Source organism: Carcharhinus amblyrhynchos, chromosome 34, assembly GCF_965287045.1.
Source record: "Carcharhinus amblyrhynchos chromosome 34, sCarAmb.v2.hapA, whole genome shotgun sequence".
Taxonomy (NCBI): Eukaryota; Metazoa; Chordata; class Chondrichthyes; order Carcharhiniformes; family Carcharhinidae; genus Carcharhinus; species Carcharhinus amblyrhynchos.
The window spans coordinates 991,031-1,001,488 of record NC_137357.1 but is presented as its reverse complement, the minus strand read 5'-3'; the positions used below and the strand labels follow the sequence as shown (position 1 = coordinate 1,001,488).

General features: G+C 40.4%; 2 protein-coding genes across 2 annotated transcripts; both read left to right on the top strand.

The window, feature by feature from the left end:
- The first annotated feature begins 178 nt into the window (after positions 1-178).
- Positions 179-3,388, top strand: LOC145361204 (scavenger receptor cysteine-rich domain-containing protein DMBT1-like). Its single transcript, XM_080216844.1, has 5 exons — positions 179-470; positions 1,365-1,679; positions 2,651-2,968; positions 3,053-3,103; positions 3,201-3,388. The coding sequence occupies exons 1-5, from the start codon at positions 179-181 to the stop codon at positions 3,386-3,388; spliced, it is 1,164 nt and encodes a 387-aa protein (XP_080072970.1).
- On the top strand, positions 3,215-10,206 carry LOC145361203 (uncharacterized). The gene is made up of 7 exons (XM_080216843.1): positions 3,215-3,515; positions 3,655-3,693; positions 3,880-3,996; positions 6,109-6,210; positions 8,755-8,865; positions 9,352-9,437; positions 10,177-10,206. The coding sequence occupies exons 3-7, from the start codon at positions 3,972-3,974 to the stop codon at positions 10,204-10,206; spliced, it is 354 nt and encodes a 117-aa protein (XP_080072969.1). The 5' UTR covers positions 3,215-3,515; positions 3,655-3,693; positions 3,880-3,971.
- The last annotated feature ends 252 nt before the right edge of the window (positions 10,207-10,458 follow it).

The window sequence follows — 10,458 nt, the reverse complement described above, 5'->3', positions numbered from 1 at the left end:
CGCTGGCTGTTCAGCCTCCTGTCTGGCTGTGCTCAGCAGACTTTCATGATATCCTTCACCTCTGCACCGAAGGAGTTGTTCTTGTGAAAAATATTATTAATTTGATTTAGTTTGCAGCACTGTAACCATTGTTCTCCATGTCTTTATATCCCTAGATGAAAACTGGTCACTGAGATTGATGAATGGGGGAAGTCGGTGTGATGGACGAGTGGAGATTTACTACAACCACAGCTGGGGCAGAGTGCAGGACAGCCTCTGGGATCTGAATGACGCTAATGTGACCTGTAGACAGCTGGGCTGCGGCGAAGCGGTAACCGCCTATAACAATTCAAAGTACGGAGAGGGTGAAGGGCCTGTGTGGGTGAATGATGTCCAGTGTGAAGGAAACGAATCGCATCTCCGGAAGTGCAGCACATTCACATTGAACCCGAATCGCAGCGACAGCATCGGCGTAGGGGTTCTGTGCTCAGGTGAATTAACAGGTCACTTTTCCAGAAATGAAAAGGGAGGAAAAATATCATTTTGGTCAATTGGGAATAAACTTCACTTCCTCTTCGGGAACACGTTCGTGAGATATTTGACACTCTGCTTGGATGTAGGACAAGATACTACACGAGGAAAAAAAAACTAGTTTGGAATATGATGACAGTAACAATTTAATACAATCAGTTAACAGCTTTTTAAAATCTCTAGTTAATTCGGTTTTGTGCGCCCGCTGGTCACTGCTGGTGAGTTGGAATGTGTGCGGCTCATTGAGAACAGTTTTGATTCCAGTCCCGTGTTTTGGATGGGCGGCCATGAGGGTAGATTTGAAACCTGCATTCTTGAGATAACAAGGAACTGATGACCATTTTAGCAGCAACTTGTGTGAGTTCTCAGGAAAGGTCACTGTCTGAAAGGTCAAGTCGCTGCCAGCCTACTTGCATATTTACAGTATTTCTGATTTGTTCTGATATATATGTGTGTGAACTGGTGAAACATCTGATGAAGTTTGCATGGTAAAACGAGTCAGTGGAAAAAAACAGAGAATCTAATATCTCTTTAAAACATTCTGTGTTGAACAACTCATTACATAATTTAGATAAAACAAAAAAAAACAATGAATGGGTCAGATCCACACAGAAAAAGGCTGGGTTATCTGATTGTTGGAAATATGAATATCTATAAGATTTGTAAACGCTACGTCATTTTTTTTTTCACCTCAGAACAGAAATTGCTTTTTGCAGAGGGTAGATTAATGTCCCCGTCAACGGCAGTTAAAAATCCAAGTTTTAATTTAGCTGCAAATTAGTCAATAGTGTGAATTTAGCAACGAGATGAATATGTTTATGAAATATAACATGTCACTTTCACTATTCCATTAGAACAAAAGCAGTTAAGGCTCTCTGGCGGTGGAAGCCGATGTGCGGGCCGATTGGAGATCTATCACAATGGGATCTGGGGCTCAGTTTGCGATGATTCCTGGGATCTGACAGACGCTGACGTGGTTTGCAAGCAGTTGGATTGTGGACATACATTGCGGCTTCCAACTCACATGTCGGCTGGACCTGACACAGACCCAATTTGGTTGGATGAGCTGGAATGCTCTGGGAATGAATCATTTCTCTGGGAATGTCCCCATGCATTGTGGGGTAAACACGACTGTAATCATAAAGAAGATGTGAAGATCATGTGCTCTGGTAAACGTCAAACTTCAGTTACATTAGAAGTTTCATATGTAAGACATGTTCCTGATATACCTAAGGACGGCGCTTACGAATGCTTTTCTGTCAAATCCCTCTCTGTGTTATTTATTCTGGACATCATTATTGGTACAATATTTCTATAACCTACTTTTGATGTGTTGCCTTATGTTTTTTTATCCCTCATTTCCTGACATATATTTATCTTCCACTTAATATCACTGACGATTATGATCACAAGCCTTAAATTTCATCAATGTGTAAACTGTTTCAGATGACTAGATTATTTGGCAAAGACATTTGATTTAATCACTTATTTCTCAAGACACATGCTGAACCTTTATTCTTTGCATCAAGATTCGTTGCTTTCCACTGAGAAGTACGAACACTAAGTTGTCATTGGCAGCTGTGTCCTGTCATGCATTAGCATTTTGTTACATACTTGCAGTCCTCTTTAGTATTAATTGCACAGACCAGTTTGCTGCCGCAATAGCCGTTCATTTTTTTATATATGTTGCCGATTACAAAGTCCCGCTGGTTTATTTAACTCCCAGGGAGCAGCGACTGCAGCACAAATCCATGAACTTCACACCGGAACTTTTGTTACTTTAGCAACGAGAACGTTCACAGGCTTTTTAGAATCTACTTTTACACCGATTGCCTGGTTTCCCATTGTCTTTCGTGGACTTTCATTCTGGAACTTTTTGAAGCTCTGTTGATAATCCGTGCACAGAGCATCTAAAACATTGCCCATTTCACCATTGCTGCAAGCTTTGCAAATAAATCAATCGGGTTCATCGTTCAAATGTTTCGACTGAAATTCAATGTTGCTATTTCTTGATTATACCTCTTTTTAATGTGACCTTTATGCAATAATTAAGGCAGACATTGAACTGAACATAGACATATAGTGCGCGGATATAGAATTCATAATTGAATCACGTGATTATTTATGATTTGATTGACAGAGCACAAAGAGCTGCGCCTGGTGCAGGGAAAGCATCGCTGTGAGGGCCGAGTGGAAGTTCTCTATAATGGGACCTGGGGGACAGTTTGCTCTGAAAAGCTCGAGCGAGACGATGGAGCGGTGATCTGTAAACAGTTAGATTGTGGCACACTTGTTTCCATCGATTATAACGCTGGCTCATTCGGAGTAGGGTCCGGACCGATTTGGTTGGATGAGTTGGAATGCCTTTCACACGAGTCGACCCTTTGGCAGTGCCAGGCAGACCCGTGGGGTCAACACAATTGTGATCATTGGGAAGATGCAGGTGTCGTTTGTTCAGGTAACACAATGAATCATTCTGTTTCAGGTGAGATTTGAAATATTGATGTAGCTCATGGAGTCAACATGTTTGTCTTATCAACAGGGGGAGACACACCGAAGAAAGAGCAGGACACTGTGAACAGCTGCAAGCGAGGTTCGGGTGTTTTCCCAACTTTAATAAACCAGCTATCTGATTGTATTCCTCTCTTGTGCTACATGAAGGTTAATAATTTATTTATTGTCTTTAACAGATTCAGGACAAAGTTTGCGTTTGTCTGGAGGTAACAACAGCTGCTCCGGGAGAGTGGAGATATGGTGTAATGGAGCCTGGGGCACGGTGTGTGATGATTCCTGGGATATGAACGATGCCAGTGTTGTCTGCAGACAGCTGGGCTGTGGCTCTGCTCTCGAGGCCACAGGAGGGGCCGCTTTTGGGTAGGGTAACGGTACTATCTGGCTGGATGAGGTGAAGTGTACCGGAAGCGAATCCTTTCTGTTTGACTGCCCTTCATCATTAGCTCAGTCTGACTGTGATCACAAGGAAGATGCCAGTGTGATTTGTTCCGGTAAGTGTCCCACTGAGCGGTGTGGTTTGGGACTGTGTGACGTTGTTCGCCCGTTTTTGCTGAAGTTAATTAATGTTTTCAAATGTCTTTCTGACCAACAATGCAGATAATTGTCTCCCTTTTACCATATCTTCATCAGGTCCGGAATTATCTCCGACTGTTCTGCCCACACCTTCAGGTATGTCTCAGTAATAAATATCAATCACTATTACGGCTCATTTTACATTAGGATTAATAGTTGCCACACATTTGTATTGCCTTTTTTTGACAATTTCGACCGTCAGTCTGAGTGTTTGATAATCATGTAAGTATTTAAAACATTGTGGACACTTATCTCACAAACTTCCTTGAATCTTTCATCAAGGATATGAAGATGAAAGCACCTCCATCCCTCTGGTGATCTGCATATCACTCGGTGTCCTGTTGATCTGTGAGTTAATCGTCCTTTTGGCAGTAATGCAGAGAAGATCATCAATAAAAGGTAAGGCCCGAATCATATCCCTGAACCCACGCTGAGTCATGGATGTTGCTTCACACATCAGAGGGGCTTCTCTGCCGATTTACATAGAATGACTTGAACACATTTCAAAAACAAATTAACTGAGTATTGACCAGTAATTTATTTCCAGTCACATGGGAAACAGTAAAATATTACATATAAAGGAGGGAGTTATCTACATTCATATTCCTGCTCCATCCACCAGTGCATGGGATACGGAATTGTTTTTTTTAATGCAACAAATTGAACTCTAATGACCTGCATACTTAAGTATTAAAGGAGATGGCAGCAGATATAGTGCACTTGTTTTGCTAATTCCTTGTTTCCGAGATTCTGGAAAGATATCAGTGGATCGGAAACACGCTGGTATGACACTTTTATTCAAAAAAGAGCAGAGACACAAAAAAAGGCAAACTGTAGACCACGCATGTTGACCTCTGTGTTGGGAAGTTGTTGCAGTAAGTCATTAAGCAGTGGATAACTGATCAATGGAAAACAAAGCGGAATTCTCCAGAGTCAGCACGGTTTAATGAAGGACAACTTGTGCCTGACAAACTTGCTGAAGTTTTTTTTTGAGGATTTAAATAGCGAGGTGGATGATGGGCGTCACATGCTTGTGGTACATGTAGATTTTTGAATGACTTGGACAAGAGTTTTAGATCCCAGAGGTTGGGCACAGAATATTGGCTTGGATAGAGGATTGGCTGAGTGAGAGAAAGTATAGGATAGGGATAAATGGTTCCTTCTCTGGATAGAGAGCAAAATGTAACAGGAGGGATGACAACTGATATAACTGACCTGTGATTCGGCCCAGAGTCAAACACAACAAGATTTGCGGATGATTCAAAGATGAGTGGGGAAGCAGATCCTGATGAGATTATCGAGGCTACAGATGGACATTGACAGGCTAGGACAATGGACCAGAATGTCACAAATGGAGCTTAATGTGGATACATTTGTGGTCAAACATGTTCGCAGAGAGTTAAAATGAATAAAAGGGTAGATGATTATTGAACTGGGAAGCATATTCAAAGTCTACCAATGCAGAGGGATCTGGGTGTACTTGTGCATGAATGACAGAACGTTAATGTACAAATGCAACATTTCGTAAGAATGACAATTTGAATTTTAGCATTTACAGCAAAAGGAGAGAAATTTAAATGCAAAGCAAATATCAGTCAGCAAGTTCAAGGAAGAAACACATATGTGCGTCAATGAAAGTTGAATAAAGCTCAAATGGAGCAGGCAGTTTGTGGATTTGAGACCAGGATAAGATTAGCCATGATCATATAGAACTTTGGAGCGGGCTCAAATGACTGAATTGTCCAATCTCGCTCCTAATTCCTATATTCCAACGCGTTCATTAATTATTTAGCAACTGGCATTTTCTTTCCACTTACAATTGGTTGGAAACCAACACTGAGTGTTTGTTTTGCCGTGTCAAGTACCCTAACAGTACTCAACCCATTTTGAGACGTGATGGTATGATTTTCCACAATTATCAATGCCAATACTGCATCCCAGCAAAACTATCCCACTAATATTACAGAATCCATGCCGGTGAATAGCGTCCCGCTCTCTGAGTCAGATGCTCCATGTTCAGTCCCAAAACTTAATAGGAACAAAGTGTCAGCACTTCCTGTAAAATCATTCCAAGGCAACAAGGCGGTGAGAATGGGAGAAATTTCTATTCGGCCATGCTTGGTATGGAGTAGCGTCCCTCTGGCAACAGGTTACTGACCTGCTCCGTGTTAAAACGTGGCCATGGAATCTGATGAATGTCTGCCTTTTGCGCCACTGGTTTTGATCAGATAAACAAAACTACTGCAAGTGTCTGAACTCACACCGAGTTCTCTTGATTCCAATCTTATGCGCTGTCTTTCACTGGTCTCCAAATGCCCCAGTGTTCCCTGTGATGGAGGCAGTGGCATCATCGCTGGATTCATGATGCAGAGAAACAAAGTAAATTCTGCGGGACCCTGGTACGAATCTAACCTCTACATAGAGTGAGATATGAAATCAACACAAAACATGAACAGAAATATAGTTCCAGAATGTAAGAGTATGCTAATTGCCCCGATTTTCCTCCAACAGAACCTGCCGCGGGGAGCTGGGATCCTGTTATATATCAAGCCATATATGAAGAAATAGATGATATTCCTCCCGCCAAGCTGTACACTCAGTCTCGTGGTTCAGGTTTGTGTTTTTTTTAGCCCAAGCTACATGGAAAAATAAAGCTTCACGTTTACCCACTTTAGCCATGGTCAAGAGAAGCATTAACCTCACTGTCCTCATGTAGAAAAGAGACATTTTAAATGTCTTTATTTATCTTCAGAGGATTTTCGTGCTTAATAAATAACTAATATTCATTATTGTTCAAGAAATTGTTTGCCTTCTGTTAAAAAAATAGAAAGCAGAGTAGCTACTTCCATTTTGCAACTGTTTTGCAACTTGAGCATATCAAAGTCTGATCTAAATCATAATAAGTTAAATATTTTATTGAATATATAAATACACTCAGTACTTTATTCCTGCTGGCCACATACATAGCGCCTAATTACAGTGCAGATTAGTATGTGGGAAATTTCCTTGATTGCAATAGTTTTTTTGTGAAATTGGTAGATTTAAAACCATTTTTGGTCCAAATCAATCATAAAATATAAATAGAACAAGCAAAAAAAAATGCAAACTATTAAATATCAAGACACATCGCCAATGCAAACAAGGAACAACAAAAGGGGAAATGTGTTAGGCTCAGAGGAGTAGTGTACAAAGTCAAATGAGATATGGAATCGGGGGAAAAAAATGATGTTATTTCTTAAGACGGCAAAGGAGGACTATTATATTAGTGAATAATGGAATGTTAATGAGCATAACGAAATATTCAATCAAAATAAAAATGAAATTGCCAATTCAGAATTTACATCAGGTATTTTCGAAGGATAGTTTTTCAAACAGTCCCAATACTGAAATGAGAAAAATATTAATCAATTGTTTGTTTCAGTTTGTCCCAGAGATAACATTTAAGTTCATGACTTCACAAGATGTGAATGGGAATGGTATTAACAGGTGGAGACACAAACGAACTAAAAACATCAAACTCACAGAAACATTTCCATCCATGCATTTTCCATCGAAGGAAAATTTGAGCAGAAGCAGAACTGCAGCTTTTCACCGAGTCATCACTAATGTGTGTAATGCCAGGCTGCTGGTGGAAAGCGAATAGGGATGGTATGATTCGGTATGAAAAAGGAAAATGCCAATAAAATCGGTATCAGTTTGCTAAACATTATTGGGAAGAACACGAAAAGTAATTTGACAAAAGGAGGAAAGAAATAACTGCATTAAATCAATATAAAGACTTCAGTGCACCTTTCATGTTGGAATCCCTCACATAATCAACATCATCAAAATCTCACAAAAAAAATCAGAGCAGATACCGTAAACACCATAAAAGTATTTTTTTCGTGCCCAACATGTGTTTGGGAAACTGCCATCTCATACACCGCTAATGGGGCAATGTACTTTCAAATCTTTTTCACTAAGTTCCAATCTGTCCTGTATCTCAAATGTTTCCAAATCCATGTTCCATCCCAACACTTCAATAGAAAAATAAAGCTGACACTCCGGTGCCGTGCTGAGCGAGTTGCTGCACACTTGGCGATATGATCTTTCACATGATCCATTCAAGCAATGGCCAAGATGCATTCTCTTTTGGTTATAAATGATCAGCTGACCATGCTAAAGCAGACTTGAGTTCGCAGGTTTGTCCGGAACAAAATTTACCACTTGAACAAATCCACAAAGTCAGATTACCACTCAATTATTAAAATATTACTTCCCGTGAAAGATTGCAATGGATAAAATTTTCCTCTGAATTGTATACTGCAAAGACAACATTTCAAAGCTACGTAATTAGCTGTGAAGTGTTTGAAACCTGCTGGCAGTGAATAGCCTATACAAGTCTTTATTTCATGTGCATGGAATCATCGGGAAGGCGGAATAAAATGACGAGCTGCAAGGAAGCTGTCAAATTGAGGGGTAGAATGTGTTTCTCAGAAAGGAGACGATTAGAATTGGTGTCCAGATGAATCCGGCACTGGGATCACTTGTTTATAATTGACCGAATCAAACTACATTTTCACGATGATGACATTTTTTGGAGAGAAAGTTAGCCAGGGGTATTACAAGAATTCAATTGTCTCTCAGTGGAGGTCAGAGGGATTCGTTGGGTTCATATGTTTGGCTGCAGGGATAGAGCCTGGGTGAGATTGTTGTCAGTGCAATCTCGATGGGTCAAGTGGTTTTCTGCTGCATTGTAGTGTATCGGTGATTCTATGGATTTACATCTCTGAGGATAAAAGACAGGGGGATAATACAGCAGGGAAAAGTGATTCTGGATCACAAAAGCCGGTCCATATGGAAATGATTTTTTCTTACATATTCCCGGTTCTCTGATATCTCACACATTATTTGTCCTCAGGGACTGGCCATTTCAGAGCCAGAATAACATATTTTTGTCCAGTAAGGTAGTTCTGGTTCTTCACTTTGGACCACTGCAGTCATTCTGCTGACTATTCTCCCAAATTGGTGCCAGGATCAAATGCCAGGATATTTCCACAGAGGCGATGAAGTTGTTGAGATCTCTACTCTGACTTTCTGATGCGTTCTCTGTCACGATAACATCACAATGACTCCATAAACAATTTCCTAAACAACCAATTGTTTTGTGTTTACCAGTTTCTTCAAGCATTGACTCCTTCAATCAGATTGAATATTACACCAGTCACAGTTTGGGAGACACGGATCCTGGATCAGAATATCTTGAAGTGGATTCCTCCTCTATTCAGGGTAGGTCGAAGTTCACGTCCTACCATTTCCTCCCGGGCCTTCTCACTCTGTAATATCTAAAATAGCTTCTGAAATCTCCAAACGTTTGTTCCATGGTATATATACCATGAAATGACAGTGCCAAATAGCTCAGATATTGCAGATTGATCTTAGTTACGGAAACTTTCAGTCTGAAACAATGTTTTATTATTGTTCGGAACAATGAAATTACTTTAAAAAAGAATGTATCTCCCCAGAAGGCTCTCTTGGCCCTGAATTGTGCACTGGTTTGTGGGATCGGTGACATATTGGGAACGGTGTAAATCTGAACTACAATTGAAAAAAAAAATCACCCAATAATTCTCCCTGCTCTAATTCACTGGCCTCCATGCCACAATAGATCAAAGTCTCTGTCCCGTAATTACTGTGGTAATAGATAATTAAGGATATGCTTCTAACTGTCCTTCATTACTAATTAACTACAATTCAAACACTTTTCCCTCTCAGCTCCTGCTTTGACAGACTATGACGATGCTGAGACTGGAACCATTGACACCCAGAGTGGGGACTTGCTGCTGAACCGGGACCCTGTGGTATCTTCACTTTGACAAATTCCAGCGGTGATCTCGGCACTCTGGGTGAGATAAATCTTTGATCGTTCCGTACCTTAGGCAGTCGCTTGGGATGAGTACATAATAAATTGATAATAAATTGGAACAGGATTAGGCCTTTCAGACTTTCCAGCCTGGTCCGCCCTTCAGTGGGTCATGACTCATCAGACATTCATTCTAATTACTCTCTTACCTTTACCCTATAATCCTCAATTCCTTTACTGATCAATAATCTACCTACTTCAGCCTAAATGTGCACAAGGACTCTGCCTCCACAGCTCTCTGTGGCAACGTGTTCCAAAGATTCACAACTCAGGGACACACCCGCATTGATCCCATCTTATCGGTTCCATCCACGCCGGCTAAGAATAACAATGTTATCTGTGGCACAAGCACAGGAGTTTAACAGCCATTGGGCAGTGACCATTCATTTCCGAAGTTTACACATATACATTATAATGTTAAACCGTATTTTATGAGATTTTCCAATGGGGGTGCCGCAGTGTAGGGATGTGACCTGTCCCACATGGTTTCTGCTTTGTGATTTCCTGCAGTATTTTCAGTGTTACATTACACTGAAAGTATCAGAGAGAATGTGCAGTGTGTATTTGATAGAAAGAAACTGACAGTTGAACTGGAATATAATACAAGTACTTGTGGAGTGTTGACCTGATTGTGGAAATAGTTGTAAATCTTACTCATTTTTATCTTCCCGTTTCAGGTCATAGTCATCAACAAATACAGGATGTGACGTCCTCAGACATATGAATCATGGGATTAAATGAAAGGGGGCGCCCCTTACCTTTCCCACAAATATCGCCATGTCGAATATGCTTTACTCCGAGATAAAATATTGTTTTTTTTGTATCAGTAGGTTATTACTTCATGTTGTGTTTTGTGATTTCTCATTTCTGTCTTTGTTCTGCGTGAAAGAGTAAACGTTTTGTTCAATCAATAATAAGATACAACCTAGAATGTATATCGAGTATTGCACTGTCCATAT

Coding starts and splice junctions, on each gene's coding strand:
- LOC145361204 (XM_080216844.1), top strand. CDS start 179: ATGAATGGGGGAAGTCGGTGTGATGGACGAGTGGAGATTTACTACAAC. Junction 1,680..2,650: donor TGTGAAGATCATGTGCTCTG/GTAAACGTCAAA, acceptor TTTGATTGACAG/AGCACAAAGAGCTGCGCCTG. Junction 3,104..3,200: donor TGTGAACAGCTGCAAGCGAG/GTTCGGGTGTTT, acceptor TGTCTTTAACAG/ATTCAGGACAAAGTTTGCGT.
- LOC145361203 (XM_080216843.1), top strand. CDS start 3,972: ATGCAGAGAAGATCATCAATAAAAG. Junction 3,997..6,108: donor GAGAAGATCATCAATAAAAG/GTAAGGCCCGAA, acceptor TTCCTCCAACAG/AACCTGCCGCGGGGAGCTGG. Junction 8,866..9,351: donor GGATTCCTCCTCTATTCAGG/GTAGGTCGAAGT, acceptor TTTCCCTCTCAG/CTCCTGCTTTGACAGACTAT.